Source organism: Neofelis nebulosa, chromosome 2 (genome assembly GCF_028018385.1).
Source record: "Neofelis nebulosa isolate mNeoNeb1 chromosome 2, mNeoNeb1.pri, whole genome shotgun sequence".
NCBI classification, from domain to species: Eukaryota; Metazoa; Chordata; class Mammalia; order Carnivora; family Felidae; genus Neofelis; species Neofelis nebulosa.
Genome location: NC_080783.1, coordinates 61,783,338 through 61,805,448, shown reverse-complemented (window position 1 = coordinate 61,805,448; position 22,111 = coordinate 61,783,338). Strand labels below are relative to the sequence as shown.

Genomic DNA, 22,111 nt, shown 5'->3' with positions numbered 1-22,111 from the left:
TTGCATTATTCTTTCTCAAACATAGAATACATTCTCATCAAGGAACCCTGTTTCCTTTAATGAGGACTAACAGAACAAACCTGGATTGCTAAAGGCTTATGTTAGACTGTTCTACGTGACTGCTGGAGCTGGACAGGATGGCACCAGAGAAGGGGCTCCATAAAACATTGTAATAAAAGCAGAAAGTGATTTTTTCCTTTAAAGGCTGGGAGTTCATGTTATTTGTAAATCGGATGAATTTTTGCTATAATATGATATTAGTATTAAATATGCTTTATCCTTTCCCTAATAACTACATTGATGTGGGTTATGTATCTTCTTTTGAGAGAGTAGGGGAGGGGCAGAGACAGGGAGAAAGAGAATCCAAAGCAGGCTCCTCACTGTCAGCACAGAGCCCAATGCGGGGCTCCAACCCATGAACCGTGAGATCATGATCTGAGCCAAAAACCAAGAACTGGTTGCTCAACCAATCACTCATCCAGGCACCCCCTCAGTGTGATTTTGATTTATATTTCCTGATAAACTAATGATGATAAGCATATTCAGGTGTGTTTATATGCCATGTGTAAATTTTAAATTTTCTTAACATAGATTTCTTGAGGTATAATGGACATACAATAAACTGCACATATTTCAGTTACACAGTTTGGTAAATTTTTTTTTAACTTTTTTAACATTTATTTATTATTGAGAGACAGAGCATGAGCGGGGGAGAGGCAGAGAGTGAGAGAGACACAGAATCCAAAGCAGGCTCCAGGCTCCGAGCTGTCAGCACAGAGCCCGATACGGGGCTCGAACTCACAGACCACGAGATCATGACCTGAGCTGAAGTTGGATGCCTAACCGACTGAGCCACCCAGGCGCCCCAAGTTTGGTAAATTTTGACATGTCATGTATACACCCATGAAACCATCACTACAATTAAGATATTAAACACATCCATCACTCCAAAAAGTTTCCTCTTGGTTCTTTGTGACACCCCTCTCTTGCCTTTCTCTCCTGCCTTCCCAAAGCAGCCACTAATCTGTTTCTGTTGGTTTAGGTTAGTTTGCATTGTCCAGAATTTTATATAAATGTAGTCGCACAGTAAGTACTCTTCTGTTTTTTTTCTGGCTTCTTTCACTCAGTATAGTTATTTTGAGATCCATCTGTATTACATGTATCATAGTTCATTCCTTTTTGTTACTTAATATTACTCCATTGTGTGGTTATAACCACAATTTTTTACACATTTACCTGTTGATGTACATTTGGGTAGTTTCCAATTTGGGGCTACTGCAAACAAAGCTACTGTGAACATTTAGTACAAATTCTTTGTATGGACATAATGCTTTCTTTCTGTTGGGAAATACCAAAGAGAAGATGGCTGGATCATATGTTAGGTATATGCTTAATTTTTAAAGAAGCTTACAAACTGTTTTACCAAAATGGCTATGTCATTTTATATTCCCATCATCCCATCATCAGTACATGAGAGTTCCAGGTGCTCCATATCCTTGCCAACACTTGTTATGGCCAGTGTTTTTAATTTTAGACATTTAGTTTAGGTTTTACATTACAATTTTTTAAATTTATGTGTATTTTTGAGACCGAGAGAGTGCGTGTGCGCGTGTGAGTGGAGGAGGGGCAGAGAGAGAGGGAGACCGGGAATCTGAAGCAGGCTCCAGGCTCTGAGCGGTCAGCACAGAGCCCAATGCGGGGCTCAAACTCACAGACCACAAGATCATGACCTAAGCCGAAGTCGTATGCCCAACCAACTGAGCCACCCAGGTGCCCCAAGTTTGGGTTTTACATTTAGATCCATAATCCACTTTTTGTTGATTTTTGGGTACGGTGCAAGATATGGATCAAAGTTCTTTTTTTCTATATGGATATCTAATGCATAGTGGGTAGCATTTGGTCTTTCACCATTATGTATGATATTAACTGTTGGTTGTTCATAGCTGCTCCTTATTAATTTGAAGAAGTTCCCTACTATTACTAGTTTTCTGAGTTTTTATTGGATATAGATGTTGGAGTCTGTCAAATACTTACTCTGTTGAGGCAACCATATGGCTTTTAGTCTGTTAATACGGTAAGTTACATTGATTGATTTTTTTTTTTTAACTTTAAACCAGCATTGAATTCTTGGGGTAAACGCACTTGATACCTCTAAGTTCTAATCATATTTTAAGCCAGACAATCTCTGCAGTTCTACTTTGTCACATGTGTCATTTCCACAACAGCAAATTCATAAAATTTACCACTGTGTTGGCACCATGGTACATGGTAATCATTTCAAGTTCATTACATTTAGATGGCTTTCTGCCTTTACAGATAATTTCCAAACACTTTTGGACCCTTTGCCAAATACTTCATTCTCACATAAACAGAATTTAGCAAGTTGGGAGTCAACAGCGTTGGAGAAGCTCTGGGTATGCTGCCAGCCTCTCCCTGTCTTACCTCAGTCCAGAAAGTTCATATACTAAATAAAATTATATCTGAGGTAGAAAAGTCAGTTAATACCTGCTGTGACCCCAATTAATGCTTTGAACCCATTATAGTTCAATATACTTTGAAACCTTGGACCACCGCAGAAGTGATGAAACTTACAGTGAGCTAAATTCACAAAGGTGACAATCCGTGAAATGAGTCATATGGAGGACAATCTACCTTCTCCGGTAATAGGCATCCATAAATTGATCTCTCAAATGAAACTTTCAAAAGAAAATGATTTATCAATAAATTCTTTATCAGTTCTTTCCAGTAAAAGTTTTAAGGCTCAATTAAGGATTTTAAATTTTCTCTTAGGAGGACACCTGCTCAAGCAGACAATCATTTCTGAATCCTATTTTAAACACCATTTTTTCTTTGAAAAATCACAAGCTCCAAGGGCACAGCTTTTCAAGCTTCCTCTGTAAGAGTAATAAGACTGGTTAAAGCATGTTAAAAGAATTACAATTTAAAAGCCATTCTAACACTTAATTTTCCTGTCTGTAATCTGTCTTTCTCTCTGTAGAGAGCAAAGTCAGTGAGAGTTAAAGCATTTCCAGCTCCAACCTCTCCCACATCTAAAACCTCAATTTTACACAGTAATGACACAAGATCTGCTTGAAGATATGCTGACTGACACTATCATGAACTTAAAGAGGTCCTTGAGACCACTACCACATCTAATATAAAGTCCCAAATATCTCAGCATGCCTGGGTGGCACAGTCAGTTGACTGTCTGACTCTTGCTTTCAGCGCAGGTCATGAACTCATGGTTTGTGAGATCGAGCCCCATGCAGGGCTCTGTGCTGACAGTGCAGAGCTTGCTTGGGATTCTCTCTCTCCCTCTCTCTCTCTGCCTCTATCTTTCTCTCTCTCTCTCTCGCAAAATAAATAATTAAACTTAAAAAAAATAAGAATGTCCCAAACGTCTCTTTTTCCAGAGTCTGTCTTGGTTTCCCTTACCGGACTCCTGATCTGATGGTTTCCATTTCAGTTTCTGCCAGAAGGTCTTGGGTGCCTCTGCCACTTTGGCTAGAGTTAGAGTGATTTATTGTGCATATACAGACACTTTTGAGAGTGAAAGGAAACATTACCAATCATTATTGATTGGACCACTAAGAGCAACTAAATGCTTAATCTCACGGACCAGCCTCCAAGAAGCCACAGAAACTGCACCTCAGGGCAGTGTGTGAGGGATAGGTTAGGGAGGAAGGGGGAAGAATTTATCCCCAGCTCTTATCTGCCACTCTCCAAGGATTCCAACATAACTCCCCCGAATTTCCAGATTGCACAAGGGCAGAATTCACCTTGACACCAATGGGCAGGAAGCAAGGGAAACTCAGCAACAGGACATGAATGAGGTCCTCGCACTGGCAGGCTGTGTTGGCATGAAGTTTGCAGGGTCCGCGCAGAGCAGTCTTAGTAGCAGTGACTGAAACAAGAGAGGGGGTGAGGCCAAGAGAATCTGAATTTGTGCAGGATGTCTGCTTAAAGGGAGAATTGGGAAGAATTATATTTATTCCCACGTGTCTGGGTTCTGGTCTGCTTTCTGTCGGGTGGGCACGGCTTAGGCCAGAAAGATGGCAGAGAGCCCTAATCAGCAAACTCCAATCTAAAGAAATAGACCTTAGCCTTACATCCAAGATAGTTAAATGAATGTACCCTTCTATGTTTTAAGGTGGCATATGATCTGGAAACATTTTATTTTTATTCACACACTGTAAAGTTCACCTTTTCAAAGTGTACAATTCAACGATTTTTAGAATGTTCACAAAATTGTGCAGCCATCACCCCTCTCTAATTTCTAGAACATTTTTGTCACCCCAAAGAGAAACCCTGTATACATTAACAGTCGTTCCCATTTCCCTTCCCCCCACCTCCTGGCAACCACTAATCTGTTTCTGTGGATTTGCCTATTCTGCACATTTCACATAAGCGGAATCATGCAAAATGTGGCCTTTTGTGTCTGGTTTCCTTCAGCATGCTGTTTTCAAACTTTAACCCATGTTGTAGCATGTATCAATACTTCATTTCTTTTTGTGGCCAAGTAATATTCTCTTACAAAACTAAACACATTTGTTTATGCACCTGTTGATGGACATCAGGTTGATTCCAGTTTTTAGCTATTGTCAATGATGCTGCTATAAACATTTGTGTGCACATTTTTGTATAGATAGATATTTTCAGTCCTCCTGAGAAATGCCTAGGAGTGGAATTAGTGGGTCACATGGTAACTCTAGGTTTAACTTTTTGAGGAACCGACAAACTGTTTTCCACAGCAGTGGTACCATTTTATATTCCCAGTAGCAATATACAAGAGGTCCAGTTCCTCCGCATACTTGCCAACGCCTGTTATTTTCTATTTTTTATTATAACAATCCTAGTGGGCATGAGGTGGTATTTCATTACAGTTTTGAATTTTATTTCCCTGATGACTAATGATACACATCTTCTTATGTGCTTATTGGCCATTTGTATACTATCTTTGAAGAGACATTTACTCCAATCCTTTACCCATTTTTAATGAGATTGTCTTTTTATTATTGAGTTGTAAAAGTTATTTATATATTTATATATTTCTGTATATATTCTAGATACAAGTCTCTTATCAGGTAATGTGATTTGCAAATATTTTCTCTCATTGTGTGGGTTGTCTTTCCTCTTTCCTGAAGCACAAAAGTGCTTTGAAGCACAAAAGTTTTCAATTTTGATGAAGTCAAATTTTTAATCTATTCTTTCTTTTGTTGTTTGTGCTCTTGATGTCATATCTAAGAAACAGTCGCCTAGTCTAAGATCATAAAAATGTACACTTATGTTTTCTTCTAAGAGTTTCTTAATTAGCTTTTACATTTAAGTTGATGATTTTAATCTATAATCTTGAATGAGGGGCACCTGGGTGGCTCAGTCTGTTAAGCGGCCGACTCCAGCTCAGGTCACGATCTCGCGGTCCGTGAGTTCAAGCCCCACGTCGGGCTCTGTTCTGACAGCTCGGAGCCTGGAGCCTGCTTCGGATTCTGTGTCTCCCTCTCTCTCTGCCCCTCCCCTGCTCACGCTCTGTCTCTCTCACTCTCAAAAATGAATAAATGTTTAAAAAAAATTTATAATCTTGAATGAAATTTAATGTTAACACTAGTTACTCTTTTAGTCCTTCTTCGTATTAACACAGGAAAATAAGTTGTAGTTTGATTCTAAGGTTATTCACAAATGTGAGGCTTGGGATTCTCCTGGGAAGGGTGAGAATGAGGGCTATGGGGGATATTGCTGGGAGTCCATTCCCAGTAAGTGTTGGTGAGAGAAATAAGCACCAGCCACTGAACTCACTAAGAGCTGGAAGAATAAGATTTCATCTGCTCCTAAAAGGAGTGCGAGGGAAACACAAAGATACTGCCAACCTACCAGTCCAGGCCCACTGACAGGAATGATCTCTTCTGTAATTTTTAAAATATTTTTTAATGTTTATTTATTTTTGAGGGGGGGAGGGGCAGAGAGAGGGGGACAGAGGATCTGAAGCGGGCTCTGTGTTGACAGAAGAGAGCTCAATGTGGGGCTCGAACTCACAAACCGCAAGATCATGACCTGAGCTGAAGTCCAACACTTAATGGACTTAGCCACGCAGGTGCTCCTCTTCCCTAATTCTTAATGTTTCCCCTAAATTCAGATGGGTGTGGTTTTTGCATGCTCCTACAATGAGTAAATACGTATGCATTCCATGATCAAGTGAAATTAATACCTGTTATTTTATAAATATTGACAGCAAAATAGTGACTGTGTTACAAGCTTGTATAATTTTCTGAGCAATTACTTTTTCTGTCTCAGAATCTTAGACTTTTTACACTTAATAGATTACACAGAAGTGTCTAAGAGTACTTTCGAGTCATTGCACGGACAGGCTTGCTAAAAACTACTAAAACATTTAGATGCAGCAACCTCTGTAGCTATCTCTTGAGTTTGATCACTAAACTCATTAGGTTCTCTATCTGCAAAGAACAGCATTGTTAATGTTGCCTTTATGACATCAGAATAAAACAAGATGCGTTTTAATAACTAGTGATACCTGCTGCACGACAAGTGGGTTACACAAGGAAGTGCAGCTAATAATAAAATGTTCATGTCAGTGAATACTGTCATTACATACAGATTAAAGAAATAAGACTACTTTTAGTTAATTGCTGGTATTAATCTAAAATTCCAATGAATCAGAAATCCTATATTTAGGTGAGTTCAGAAGTGCATAGTCACTACCGTCATTCTAATAAACTATGTCATTTGGGATATAGTACTACAATCAGTATATTTTTAATACCTAGGACAGTACTTATTTTTGAGGTTTTGAGAAATGTATTGATGAATCAACAGATTCATCAGGTGGGAGGGGAATTTCCAAAGAGGTGTTTTGTTGTTGTTGTTGTTGTTGTTGTTGTTGTTGTTGTTGTTAGCAGAACAGTCCAGACTCATAAAGGACCATGAGGAACAGGGAGATAACCTTAATGCTATAGGGAACCAAGGTGTTGGAAGCAGGTGGAAATGACCCATGTGAGATTGGGCTGTGTCAGGGTATAACTGAGGACAAGAAACTTAGAAACTTGAGAATCAAAGCTCAGTGGAGCTTCTTGGGCTCATAGCTTTTGTCGTAGATGAAGCTTAATTTGAAATGGTTTTTGACAGTGTCTTTGCCAGATTTGGATCTGTATTTTAAGAATGAGGTCTAGATCTCTTCAAAGAACTAGTTACTATGAACTGCCATGTCCGTGTCCCTTAGATGTGCTGTAACACATACCTCACGGCCCCATTGCGGGCACAAAATTCAAAATGTTTGAAAGTGAAAAGTGATCTCTCCCTCACCCTCTTTTTGGGTCTGTTTCTGGGCTCTGTCTTTCTGATCCTTACCTTTTACATTCAGAGGTATACTCCACCTGGAATTGGTTTTTGTTTATGGTTAATTCTCTTTACTCCCTTTTTGTAAAAAAATCTACTCTATCCAGCACCATAAATCCCAGCTTTGTAGTGACACCTTTGTCACCATGTGTCTATATGGACTCTATTCTGTTCCATTGACCTATTTGTCATTATTGTCACCAGTATCACACTACATTGATTACTGTAGATTTATAATATATCTTAATATGCAGTAGAGTATGTCCTCATAAATTGTTCTTTCTCAGGAATGTTATGGCTATTCTTTACCCTTGACATATTCTGTACCTTGGAGTCTAGAATCTTCTTGTCAATCCCACAGAAATTAACTCACTACAATTTTGATCGGGATCAAATTGACTATAGATAAACTTAGGGAGAAATGACATCCTTACTATTTTGAGTCTTCCAATACATTGATGTAATAACATCCTTCCATTTATTTATGTCATTTTCAATTTTTCTAAAAGTGTTTTTAGGTTTTCTGTATAGAAGTGTCATCTTTTTTATTGCTAACTATTTTAAGTTTTGATGCTATTGTAAATGGTATTGTGTTTAAATTTCATTTTTTAAAAATAAATAATAAATTTCATTTTTTAATGGTTTGATGCTCAACCAAAGAAATTCCATTGGTTTCTGCATACTAATCTATATCCTGTAAGCTTATTCAAATCACCTAATAATTCTAATACTATTGTGTAGATTTTATTTTCTAAGAATGCAAAGAATTCTATTATTTTCTCTATCTATAATACTGTTATCTATTTTTCTTGCCTTATTATATTGACCAGGTCCACCAGTATATTTCTGATTTCAGAGTAAACAATATTAACATTTCACCATTAGGTACTATGTTTCCTGTAAGTTTTTTTTCCATAGATACCCTTTAGCAAGTAAAGAATTTTTCTTCTGTCCCTTGCTTACTAAGAGGTGTTTTTTTTTAATGACTACATGTGCAATTTTATCAGTTTACATCTATTAAAGATAATCATGATTTTGTTTATTTCTTCTGATAATGTTGTGAATTACATTGATTTTTATATGTTAAAACCATCATATATTCCTGAAATACACTCAACTTGGTTATGATGTTTCCTTTTATATTTTGTTACATTGTTTGTTATCACTTTAATGAAGACCTTAACTTCTTCTTCTTCTTTTTTTTTTTTTTTTTTTTTTAGTGTTTACTTATTTTTGAAAGAGAGAGGGAGGGGCAGAGAGAGAAAGAGATAGAATCCCAAGCAGGCCCTGCATCAGAGCCTGCTGTGAGATCTGCCAGAACTGTGAGATCATGACCTGAGCTGAATTCAAGAGTCTGATGCTTAACCGACTGAGCCACCAAGACCTTAACTTCTAAGTAAAATATGTTAATTAGCAGTAGTCTAATGCTTTTGCTGCAACAACCAGAAAATGAAATGGATGAATTTTAAAATTATATTTGTGAAGATATCAGAGAGTTGTGGAGCAAGGAGGAATAGACAAACTACAATTCCAGAACAGTAAGAACTCTTCTTAAGTAAGCCAATGATTGGTTTTGTTTGTTTGTTTGTTTGTTTTGTTTTGTTTTGTTTTTCCTGATGGACTTGACTTAGCAGAGAGAATCTCCTAGAGGGAAAAAAAGCCAGCATAATTTTTGACCATTACACAGGGCTGGTGTGACCTATTAGAAACTGGAAGAGCCTGAATGCAAGGCAGGTTTTCCCCCATGAGATATTTTTTGAGTTTTAGGGTGATGTATGAGGCTGGAGGCTGGGCCAGAAAGTCAGACTGTAATCTATTGTTCTGTGGTGCCTGGAGGGGAAATCCTACTAGGGGAAAGGAGCCTTTCACAAACTCATAACTAGACGGTCCCTGAGGCATGTGTACATGGGTGTGTTAGTTTGCTAGGGCTGCTAACAGCAGCAAAGTACCACAGGCTGGGGAGCCTAAACAAAAGAAGTTTATTTACTTATGATTCTGGAGGCTAGCAGTCCAAGATCAAGGTGTCAGCAGGGTTGGTTTCTTCTGAGGCCTCTTTCCATGGCTTGAGAATGATAGTCTTCCCTCCATGTGTGTGTGTCCTGATCTCTTCTTACAAGGACACCAGTCATACTGGATTAGAGCCTACCCTACTGAACGCATGTTAACTTAATTACCTCTTTAAGGATTCTGTCTCCAAATACAGTCCCACTCTGAGGTATTTAGGGTTAAGACTTCAACATATGAATTTGGGGGATACAATTTAGCCCATAATAATGGGGTTGGAGGCTAACGAGCTACACTCAAACCTCTTCTGAAGGACTACAGTAGTTTCAGGCCTGCAGAAATAGAGACATTACAAACTCTCAATTAGGCCCTGACCCAACTAAGTCACTAAGTGGATTGAAATCTGTCTGCCTAACTGAGGAAAAGGGGACTCACTAATGGGAGCTATCAGCTGGAGACTTCTTCTTTTACACATAAGTTGTGTCATATAATAAAGGATTATTAGACATGTAAAGAAGCAGGAAATAAACGGCCTGTGACCAAGAGAAAATACTAATAATAGAAGCAAACCCTTCCTTTCATTGAGAATGGTTTTATTATAATTATAATTATTATTATTATCATTACTAATTTTAAAGAGAGAGCAAGAGTGCACGAGCTGGGGAGAGGAGCAGAGGGAAAGAGAGAGAATCTTAAGTAGGCGCCACACTCAGTGCAGAGCCCAACGCGGGGCTCGATCTCACAACTCTGGGATTATGACCTGAACCAAAATCAAGAGTCAGATGCTGAACCAACTGAGCCACTCAGGTGCCCCTCATTGAGAATCTTTTAAATTAAGAGATTCAATTTATTTAAGAGTTAGTGAATTAATCTGGTTTTTCTTTCTTCTTGTGTCAATCTTGAACAATACGGTCTGGCTAAAAATCTGTCCCTTTCATCACGTTTTTCAAAGCTGTAATCATGAAGTTGTTTATAATATCCTTTTGACATCTTTTAATAGCTAAAGAGTTTGTAATGCTGGTGAGCAGGTGCAAAGCACCTGAAAGCTTGATTCACAGCTGACCCAGGGATTCTCTTTTTCCCATGATCAGTCTCATAGGATGTTTATTATGCTCATTAGCCTTGTTCAAAAAGCTGTCTTTTGGGGGGCGCCTGGGTGGCTCAGTAGGTTAAGTGTCTGACTTCAGCTCAGATCATGATCTCGCCTTTGATGAGTTTGAGCTCCATGTTGGGCTCTGTGCTGACAACTCAGAGCCTGAAGCCTGCTTCGGATTCTGTGTCTCCCTCTCTCTTTGACCCTACCCTGCTTTCTCCTCTCTCTCTCTCTCTCTCTCAAAAATAAACATTAAAAACACAGTCTTTTGGCTGTGTTTTCTCCATCAATGTATTTTTCTCTACTTTTCTAATTTTGTGGATAGAGACTTAGATAATTGGTTTTTTAGTTTTCCTTCTTTTCTAATATATGCACTTTATATGCTAAAAATTTCCTTTTCAGCATGGCTTTTACTATATCTTACAAGTTGTGACAAGTTTTATTTCAATATTAATCTAAAATATTTTCTGACATCCTTAATGATTTCATGTTTGCACGATGGAACTCTGTAAGAGTATATTTCTTAATATACAACAAGTGAATTTTCTACTTTTAATCTTGTATTCATTTCTAGCTTGACTTGACTGTGGCCAGAGAATATACTCAATATCATTTCAGTCCTTTGAAATTTGCCGAGAGTTGCTTTGCGGTCCAACATTTGGTCAATTTTGCTTAATTTTGCGTAAGCACTTGAAAAGTTTTACTTTTGCTCAAAATTTGCCTGTTCATTTCTGGTACTCTCCTGTGGCCTGTTTATCTTAGTGGTGGTTTCTCTTGTTTCCTCTTTACAAAAAAAATTAAACTGTGAAATATAGCATGCGTCCCGGAAAAAGCATAATTCAAAAAATTGCCACAAAACAACCACACAACCCATCGTGCAGGTCAAGAAATAGAATATTATCAGCATCTGAGGAGCCACATATGTATGTCTTTCTGTTTACAGTTTTACCTCTTTTCCAAGATGTCACCATTATCCTGATTTATAATAATTTTCCTGTTTTTCTTCATAAATGTACTACCTCTGCATGCATCTCTACAGGGTTTATTTGTGCCTCTTTATAGAACTACATTGTATATATTGTTTTGCGTCTTGCTTTTTTCCTCAACATTAGGTATGTAAGTTTCATTTATGTTGTTTTATGTATCTCCACTACTGTATAGCATTCAGTCGTATAAAAATTTACTTCTCCATTCTGTTGCTGGTGGGCATTTGGGTTGTCTCCGGTTTGGGGCCAATTATTAACAATACCACCATGAGTGTTCTTGTACATACTTCCAGATGCACATGTGTAGGTATTTCTCGATGGTATATATCTTGGATTAAAATCCTTGGATCAGAGGGTATGTATATGTTCAACTTTATTGGATGCCACACAATTTTGCAGAAGGATCATACCAGTTTATAATCCCACCAGCAGTGTCCGACACTTAATATGGTCAGACCTTTCATTTTCTGCCAATCTGATAGGCATGTGTCCCATTGTGGTTTTAATTTGTGCTTCCCTAATGACTAAAGGTAGAGCTCCTCTTTGTTTATTGGTCATTTGAATATCAACTTTTGTACAGTATCTATTAAAGTCTTTTACCCATTTTTCTATTTGGCTGTTTGTCCCATCAGTTTGTAATAGTAATGCTCACTAGGGTTTGCTAATTATGTGTATTCTAGATATCTTTTCCTATCTTTTTTCTTTTTTTACTCCAATAATTCCTAATAATAATGGAGTCTTTTGAGGAACAGAAGTTCTTCATTTTAATGTGGTTAAATGCACCAGTCTTTTATGGTTGAGATAGTTTTCATCTTTTTTAAACTTTATTTATTTAGAGAGAGAGTGAGAGAACAGGAAAGAGGGGCAGAGGAAGAGAGAGAGAATCTTTAAAAAAATTTTTTTAAATGTTTGTTTATTTGAGAGAGAGAGAGAGAGAGAGAGAGAGAGAGAGAGACAGAGCACGAGTGGGGGAGGGGCAGAGAGCTAGGGAGACACAGAATCTGAAGCTGGCTCCAGGCTCTGAGCTGTCAGCACAGATCCTGATACAGGGCTCAAACCCACGAACCACGAGATCATGACTTGAACCAAAGTCAGACACTTAACCAACTAAGCCACCCAGGTGCCCTGAGAGAAAGAGAATCTTAACCAGGCTCCGTGTTCAGCTTGGGATTGTGATCACCCTGTGATCAGATGACCTGATCTAAAATCAAGAGTCAGATGCTTAACCAACAGAGCCACCCAGGTGGCCTTAATCTTCTTTTATAGATTCTTTACTGTCCTGGACCAGGAAGATACTCTCCTACATTCTTTCCCAAAAGCATTATAGTTTTGACTTGCTTATCTAGATCTACCGAAAACTGATTTTTGTGTTTCTTTATTTCTTAAACATTTTACTCATCCCTTTTCTGTATTTTATTATTGATGCAGAGTCTCACGAATGGTCGCTTGCCTTGCTCCATCATGATCTTGATGATATTGATTGTGTACTTGGTCTTAATCCATGAGATTCCCATAGCCCCCAACTGGGAAAGCTCTCCTCCAGAGAGGATTTGTTTCTATTTCTGCCTATAGCCAAAGCTGCCACCATCCTGGGGCCACTTCAGGGCTTTGGCTCAGTTCATCCTTCCCAACCTTGTGTTGGTCCAAGCCTCCATATCCTGACAGAAGTATCACTAGTGTCATCATTTCCCTCATGACAACTGCGTTTTTGTTTTTGCTTTTGAAGGAGAAAGGTGTGCAGAAACCTCCTGTACCTCTCGAGAGATGAACGATGCCTCAAAGAAGTGGGTTGTAATTAAGGTCCACTTGTTGCTTGGTGGATGGGTGCCTTGGTGCATCTGATTAGCCATAACACCGTACTTGGAAGTCCTTAGTAATAGATTTTGCATAGTGCTCCAGATCCATACATATAGAGCTTCATCATTGTTTTATAAGACTGCACAATGATCTGTTGCACAAATTGGAGAGGAGGGGCAGAGGGAAACACATGGCTTAGTCCCATGAACCCATGAGATCCCAACTGGAGATGAAACCAAGAGTCAGGTTTGTATTTTTGGATTATCTTTTGATGTAGTGTGGGAAATGTGTGGCCTGGGGGAGGTGTGGCAAGAGTAGAAGCCAAGAAAACCTGTTGGGTGGTTGTTTGCTCATCTAGGTTTCATAACAGGGTTGCTGGAATTAAGCAGCACCAGAAAAGATGGAGAGAAATGAGTGGATTTCTCAGGGGGTAGAATGGACCCATGTAGGGTCTAATAAGGGAAGACAACCTCAAAAGACTGCTCTCTCGCTCTCACTCTCTCTCTCTCCAAAATAAATTTAAAACAATTTTTTAAATATAGAACAATAATATTCTTCATTGGCAATGATGTGAAGGAACATGATCATACAGTTCTGGTGAAATCGCTACAATCTTTTGTAGGATAATTAAGCAATTTGGTTAAAAAAAATAATGTGATAGATTCACTTTTAGGAATTTACCCTAAAGAAACAACCAGAAATGTAAAATTATCTATATATAAAGACATTTATGAAGGCAATTTTCTAGTAGTGAAAAACTGTAAACAATATAAATGCCAATTCAACAAATAGGGAATTTGTTAAATAAATCATGGCAGTTTAGCACAGTATCGACGAGTGCAGGTCTGGAGCCAAAATACTTGAGTTTGGATCCCAATACCGCTACCTCCCACTACCTCCTTACTATGGGAACTTGGACAAATTGACTGCTGCACAGCTCAGTTTCCCCATCTGTAAAATGAGGTTGTTGTAAGAATCAAATTATTTAATACACGGAAAGCTCATAGAACTGTGCCTGGAGCATACTAAATTGTCAATAAGCGTTAGTAATTCTCATGATGTCAGTATGATCATCAACCATTAATACTTACCGTGAAAGAGACCTACAATTATTCCATATTGATAGACGGTGAAGGAAGGTTGAATCTCCATCCGGGGACCATGATGGTGGTAGGAAGGTCTGAGTGTTGGACGTTCTCGTACAAAATGTGGGTTCTGGGAAGAACAGCCAAGAGAGGGGAGGAGGAGGGGGCAACAAGACACCCATGACAAAAACGTTCTGTTTGACACTCTTGCCTGGCCTGGCTATGCTTATAGAATACACCTACCAGATCGTCAGTAAATAAAGATTAAACAATCAAGGGACAGACAGGCTTTTATCCTTGAGGAAGTATGACACTCAGGACAATTCAGCATTTAACAATAGCTCTGGATAAAGAGGATACAAGGTTTTTCTAGGTTGGTTTTCCAAGAGATGTATCAAGTTCTTCAAGTGTTGTTTTTTACATTCCTATCACAGCAGGATGGTGACTGCACTTTGTAAGATGTGAGCTGGATTTAGTTCATAGCTCCCCACCCCCCCCCCTTGATTTCTGGGTACAAGTGTTGAAAGTACAGATTTAAAAGGAAAAATAAGCCTTAGAGGTCATTTTACTCAGGCATTCTCAAACTTTTGTGTGCCAGGGACTCCTTCGGCAGGCTAAATAAAACCTATGGACCTCTCCCATGAATATTGTTTTAAAATATATAAAATTTTAAAAATATGTTTACAAATAAAACCAATTATGTTAAAACAGAGTTATGAGAATTTAAAAGAAAATTCTAATATAATAGCATACGTGCTTTGTTATTGATGCATTAATAAGATCTGCTAATAACTGCTGAAAAATGCTGACCATAAATGATATATTGAGATATCCTTAACAAGTCTTTTTCTTTTTTTTCTTTTTCTCTTTCTTTCTCTTTCTTTCTTTCTTTCTTTCTTTCTTTCTTTCTTTCTTTCTTTCTTTCTTTCTTTCTTTTTTTAGAGAAAGAGAGAGCATAAACAGGGGAGAAAGGCAGAGGGAGAGAATCTCAAACAGGCCCCACGCTCAGCACAGAGCCCAACATGGGGCTCAATCCTATAACCCGGGATCATGACCTGGGCCGACATCAAGAGTCGGTGCTCAACCGACTGAGCACCCAGGCGCCCTCCTGTAACAACTCTTAAGGCATAAAAATATCAGTGGTTTTTATTGGTGAAAGAGTATTAGCCACTATAAATACCAGTGGCGTTTGTTGTCTGCATTCATAATTAAAGAAATTGTTAAATTTCAGTTATAACTTAAGGAAATAAAGATGCAGTGCCCCACCCCCGCCACGCCCCCCCATCCAGAGTCTACCCACGGACCAGATCAAGAACCTGGATCTAGTTCCAAGCCGTCCTGTCACTGCAGCCTGGTTTTGGGCCCCTGTAAACTGTCTGATTACATAGCAAGCCAGTAGCAGATTGAGGCCCCAGAGCAATGAATACTTCCTCATTTCAAACTGCTTCCTGTTGACTGGAATCTCAAGGATCTAGTCTTGGAGGCAACATATCAATGACAGACGCCAAACTAAATTATTTTGGAGCAAAAATAAAATTTGGACTTACGCCATTTGCGTTTCTCTTTCAAAAGAACTTCTAACAGGAATTCTAGTCTCTTCCCGAGATCCAGTGAGGTCAGTTTAAGTTGTTTGCAGATAGTTTATTCAGCCAAATATTTGCGTATTGGACCTTCTTGTACAAAATGTGGGTGCTAGAAAGAACAGGCAAGAAAGGGGCTCAATCTCATGACCCTGGGATCACAACCTGAGCCGAAATCAAGAGTCAGGATGCTCAACCAACTGAGGCACCCAGGCACCCCCTTTTCCATATTCTTGCTGCTCTGGCATTTGGGGCCTTGTGGACCCGGGGACTGCCCCTCTCAGGGTTAACTAATTCCTAGAGATAACGATTTGCCTGCCAGCATGCCTCTGATATGCAGATCATCTACTTCAGAGTCCTTTCCCCTATCCAGCTCTTTTTATCCAATTCCCAGTACTGTCTGGGCACTATCCCCTACCCTAATGACTACAGGGCCAGGTACCAGACCAACTGGGGGCCACCCCTATAAACCAGAGCCCATGGAAATTCTTCAAACTATCCAATCATAAGTGTGTTCCACTTGCCGATCTTGCCTTGTCCATTTGTTCCCTGGAAAACCACAATGAAGACTCCTCTTGTGTGGGTGCTTCCCTGTGTGGCCCTGCGTGGCCTTGAAGGGCATACTTGCTGTGCCTCCTGTCCGTAGGGGACCATGAATATAAAAAAGTAACTTCTTCCTTCATGACAGTCCTTTTCATGTCTGTGTCTCGTACTCACACAACACATCTCAACACATTTTTAGAATACACACCCTAAAATTAGAGCAGCAGCAAATAAGGTAGACCAAATCATCACCTCCAAGGAGTTTATAGTTTAATCTAGGGTTTATAAGTGTGTGGGGTGGGGAGGGCTCTAAAGTAAATTGAACTGGGGCACCTGGGTGGCTCAGTCAGTTAAGCGTCCAACTCTTGGTTAATCTCATGGTTTGTGAGTTCAAGCCCTGCATCGGGCTCAATAGCTGGCAGGGTGGACCCTGGCTTGGGATTTTCTCTCTCTCCCTCTCTCTCTTCCCCTCCCCTGCTTGTACTGTCTCTGTTTCTCTCAAAATAAACAAACTTTAAAAAACATAAAAAATAAATTGAACCTAGGTATGATCAAACCCCATTCTTTTCTTCTTCAGCTGGTTAGTTCCTGCTAACCTATAAAGGTGGTAGATAAGAATCGGGGAATCAAAGAATTGAATCCTGTATCTCTTCTGCCTGGACAAAACTCCACCTGCTAATGTGTGGGCTGAGGAGATAGGCCCAGAGTAGGGCCATGGTAATTTTATTTCGCCAGATGATTAAATGATTAGGAAGAGTTATCAATCCTTTTCGCAAGTGCTTCCTGCCTCACCAAACTCTCATGATGATGATGGAAGCAATTTTAAAAAGTAAATGAAGGGTCAGTTAGATCTTACAGAGCAGTGTGGCATGGGTGAACAAAACTAATGCCTTGATCTAACCCCCTCCCCTCTATGTCCCACGGGGAAGAGGCCCTACTGAGTTAAGCCTTTGGCTTGGGCACCTGTTTAGGTGATTTTCTCTCTTCTTCTGTTCTCCCCAGACACCTTCCTCTTCTTGTGTTTGCCTCCCAGGCTGGTGTACCATTCTGCTCCCTCAGGAAGAGAGTTACTTTCTACCTCTTCCCAAACTGGGGTTCCTGAAATGAAGTCTATTCTTACTCCAGCCCTGCCCTCTTGGGGCAGGTAGACTCAGAGAGTCTCTTGAGTTAGGGAGGCAGTAGAGGCTGATTGCACAGCTAGTCTCCCCACAGCCAGAGCTGGAGATAATCTCCTCACCAGTTCCCTCAAAGGAGAAACACCTCAGCAAAGCACACATTTATTTTTTCCCCAAAGACGGCACAGTCTAGCCTCACATAAGGAAGTATATTCCACCCATTAACATGGGTTTTTGTTCTTTTCAAAGTCCTAAACTCTGCTTTATTTTGCTAGGACACTGTGACCACTGCTTGAGCTTGGTTTACATCATGCGTCATGGTGTCAGCTGTGAGTCACTGGGACAGCTTTCTGATCCCCAAATCTCCTGTCCAGTAGAAGGGAGAACAGGAAGATGTGTGAGCTCATTTCTCCTACTTGTGGTTTTTTTCTTGTTTCATATATTCCTCTTTTCATAATATGTCCTAAAAAGGCACAGGCAGTTAGGTGGGGCTAGGGGAAGAGTAGTATTAGGTGAGGTAATTTTTCTACTTGTCTCTGTCAGGGTCCTGCAGGGAACAGTGGGTTTGCACAAAGGTTTAACTGAAGATAGTGTAATAAAGGGAGTAGTTAGAGAGGTGCAAACGGACTTAAGAAAACCCAACAAAGAATGGTGAAAACAAGGGACAAGCAAGGGGGTGCTCAGCACCACATACAGGCCCTATATACGCTAGGAGGCATGGTGTTACTGAACTCTGGGAGAGCTATAGCTATGGAAGAGGGGCCACTCAAACATCGTTGTGGCAAAGGAATGCGACCACTGCAAAAACCATGGCCTAGCAAAGGGGCACAGATGGATAAGTAGGTTGACCTCTCTTTCTTCCTGCCCTCTAATCTCCCTCAGTGTACTGGCCACAGACAATTGGAAGCCAATGGGCAAGGAGCCTGCCAGGGCAGAAGGCAAGCCAAGGAAGGATGGAGAATGGAGGGGCAGAGTCCCCAACACACAGTCAATATTTGAATTAAAAAAAACAGTCCACTTATCCAACAAGGCAAACCACTATGCACAACTTATTATACTTGACATCAGTATAATGGACTTCTGTATGCACCAAGAGAAATGCAACGTTACCTCATGGAAATTCAGTAGATAAATGGCATATAGAACACCTGGTTCCTAATCTCATGACGGATGGGGTTTGGATTTCCTTTCCTCACCCCTTCACATCCTATCTCCTTACTCTGAATTCTATGTTTGTCAGGGACAAACAAAACAAAACAAAACAAAACAAAATCTGTCAATATGTACGTGTTTGCAGCATCACAGGTTTTTAGGAAGGCTATCGTGTTCATTGCCCACCCTCCCTTCTCCCCCTACACACATCAGAAATCCCCTTGAGAGCATTGCTGACAAGTTATCCAGTCAGACTTTGGTGACCAATTGTTTACCATCTCACAAGGGGAACTTCTAGTATTGAACAACTCTTGTTTTAAAAAGTTAATACTAAGCCACAACAATATTTATTAAAAATGTTCTTCTTTCAAGTGACAAGTTTTATCAAAGTTAGGTCTTTAAAGGATGTTAAGAGACAAAGACCAAGCTCGAAAATTCCCCGAGCAAACAAAACCCGTTTAATTATACAGGCAAAGCTTAATTTAGCTCATTTTGCAAGACTGACTTGCCGAAGTCATTTCTTGCTTATGCCTCTGGAAATCATAAGCAAAACTTGAACCGTTTCCTAAGATCGATATAACTACTAATCAATTCCCTATCTTTTAAGAAAATTCTAATATTAAAACCAATCACTGTGGAGTGCCTGTGTGGCTTAGTCTGTTAAGTGTCCAACTCTTGATGTTGGCTCAGGTTGTGATCACGCGGCCCTGAGATCAAGCCCCAAATGGGTCTCTGAGCTGAGCGTGGAGCCTGTTTGGGATTCTCTCCCTCTGCCCCTCCCTCCCTCTCTCTCAGAATAAATAAATTTGAAGAAATACAACCAATCACTGTGAAAAGTAAACAATCACTGTTATCTAACTATATAAGCTGCTTTATTTTTTTTTAATTTTTTTAACGTTTATTTATTTTTGAGACAGAGAGAGACAGAGCATGAATAGGGGAGGAGCAGAGAGAGAGGGAGACACAGAATCTGAAACAGGCTCCAGGCTCTGAGCCGTCAGTACAGAGCCCGACGCGGGGCTCGAACTCACGGACCGTGAGATCATGACCTGAGCCGAAGTCGGACGCTCAACTGACCAAGCCACCCAGGCGCCCCATATATAAGCTGCTTTATAACAATACACCTATACTCCTGAACCTCATTCCATGTTTTGGGTTGAATGCTCCTAGTTTACAAACTGTCTTTTTGGTGTGTGTGCAATAAATACACTTTTACTAATCACTGCTTCCATGATTCATTGGTTTTCTGTTCTTTCTGAACTTTTGAGAAGTTTGAAAGTCTCTCAGTTTAGCTTCTAACTTCAAGATGATTGAATACGATCCATACCATTTGGCCATGTTTTCATTCTCCTGAGAAGTTTTGTTAAATGGAATCTGGAATCCCCCAGATGATTCTTCTTCTTTTCCTTCTCCTTCTCTATAGGTTCCATGCCCCGCATAGAACCCAAAGTGGAGCCCAATGCTTGAACTCACGACCCTGAGATCAAGACCTGAGCTGAGATCAAGGGTCAGACACTTAACCAGCTGAGCAACCCAGGCACCCCTGGAATCCCAGAGATTCTTATTTTCTGCTTCTGTGGAGAAAAATTAACTCATGAGTGAAGTGCAGATGCCGAGTTAAAGGGGTGAAGTTAACTGGGAACAAGGAGTAGACACTTTAAGGAAGAAGAATAGGGACACAAGGACATTGTTAAGGAACTGCTAGTTAAAGATCACAAAGGAAGAGAAGCAGTATAAAGTTAAACAGGAAACGTTTGCAGCACCCAGGAACCAAAAAAATCTGAAAAAATAAAACTGGAAGATTTGGTGATAGTTTGTTTATTCCTACAGGTTTACTTGCACCTTTTCCCCCTCTGTTGTATGTCCTGAGAAGCTAACCCTTACGGACTAGATCAGTTATCCTCTGGCTTCTGGTTAGGGTCAGCCATTTGGGACTCTGGACAGGAGACTGGAGAGGAAGAAAGTACAGCTGGAATATTCATCTTGCCTCTCATTCTCCTTGTGGGGTTGCTGCAGGCTGGCTGTGTCCCTCAACTCAAGGCCATAACCTCAGTCATACTGCCCTCTTTATATAGCTCTGTCTCTGGATTCCAGTAACCCTCTTTCCTTCAGGCCTGGGCACTGCAAAATCCTTGTGGTTTCCCACACCCAGCCCACAACTTTGTAAATAGTCCTGTTCATTGCTAAATTGCCCAGTTGGAGTGTACCACCTGTTTCTTGCCAGGACCCTGGCACACTCAGTTTGATTCATCTCCCCAACAAACTTTACTGAGTATTACATGCCAAGGAAGAATATAATGATAAATTAGACAATACTCTCAAGAGGGCAGTTTGGGGAGCGGAGACAGCCACAGGAACAGATGTTTATATCACATCTTGATAAATGATGCAGCCAGGCATTGGATGGGGAGGTGAGTGGGTGGAGGCATAAAACAGAGGGAGGAGCAGATTCAGGGAAGGTTCTTGGTGGAGATGGGAGTCAGGAAAATTTAGAAGCGAGCATGTGGATAGAGTGGTCATCTGGGTGAGAAGTTTACAACCATGGACATCAGGGGGGTAAGGGTGTGAAAGGATGAATGGAGGGTTAGGTTGGGCCAGACCATTCGAAAACCTTGCCCTGCGGGGAGGCGTCCTTCTTTTCCATTTGCTTATTCTCCCTCTCTTTCTCCACCAAGGGAAAAATGATGACCTAGGTGAAGTCTGCAGCCTCCTACTCTTAACCCTTGATCCTGCCCTACGACCAGGGCTTGACACTCCAACTTCCTGGGCTGAAAACTGGTCTTTTCTGTTGTAAAGGACTTCCATACAGCACCTGCACATTCTCAGGGCTTTCAAAATGGTACAACGACACAATACGGTAAACCAGTCCTTGGAGATGAACTACAGGCGACGGCTAGAAGTGAACGTTCCCGAATGCATTCTAGAAGCCCTAACAGCCAGAGCCACGTTTTCTTTAACAGCAGCAGATGACAACACCACGTCCCTTGTCTAATGGAGAAGGGTGACAATGATGCTGGAAAGAGGGCAAAAGAGTGAAGAAGAAGCTTCACTTCATCAAAGCGGGGCTTTGTTACAAATAGGTTTGTGCAGGTGAGCGCATTTAAGATCCACTATTTCTCACACTATATAGGCAAGTCCAGGGTCCAGACGATGTCTGTCTTCCCTGTCGAAAGCTCAAACCGCGAGTAGTTTGCTTTGCTAGGTAGGGCCTCCTTGGCGCATTCCTGGCATCGAAGACGGCCAATCCTCAGGGCTGGGGCTCTGGAGGCTTCCTTAATCCACATCGACACACAGTCCCATCTCTTCTCATAACCTAGAGCGAGCACCACTGCCTTCGTCTCCCCACAAATAAGAGACGAGGGCAGAGTCAAAAGCAAGCGGCGGGCATGGAAACCTCCGCGCTGTCTCG

The 22,111-nt window shown here is 40.4% G+C and overlaps 1 protein-coding gene across 3 annotated transcripts in view; it reads left to right on the top strand.

Annotated features, from left to right (window-relative positions):
• Positions 1–8,893, top strand: part of DCAF17 (DDB1 and CUL4 associated factor 17) — a 45,686-nt gene extending 36,793 nt beyond the window's left edge. For 2 of the 3 annotated variants that reach the window (XM_058714188.1, XM_058714217.1), the window contains exon 15: positions 8,568–8,893. In XM_058714188.1, the coding sequence (XP_058570171.1) occupies positions 8,568–8,681 (114 nt within the window). In that variant the 3' untranslated portion in view covers positions 8,682–8,893. The remainder of the gene's footprint in view (positions 1–8,567) is intronic. The other variant, XR_009257268.1, reaches the window with a different exon arrangement.
• The last annotated feature ends 13,218 nt before the right edge of the window (positions 8,894–22,111 follow it).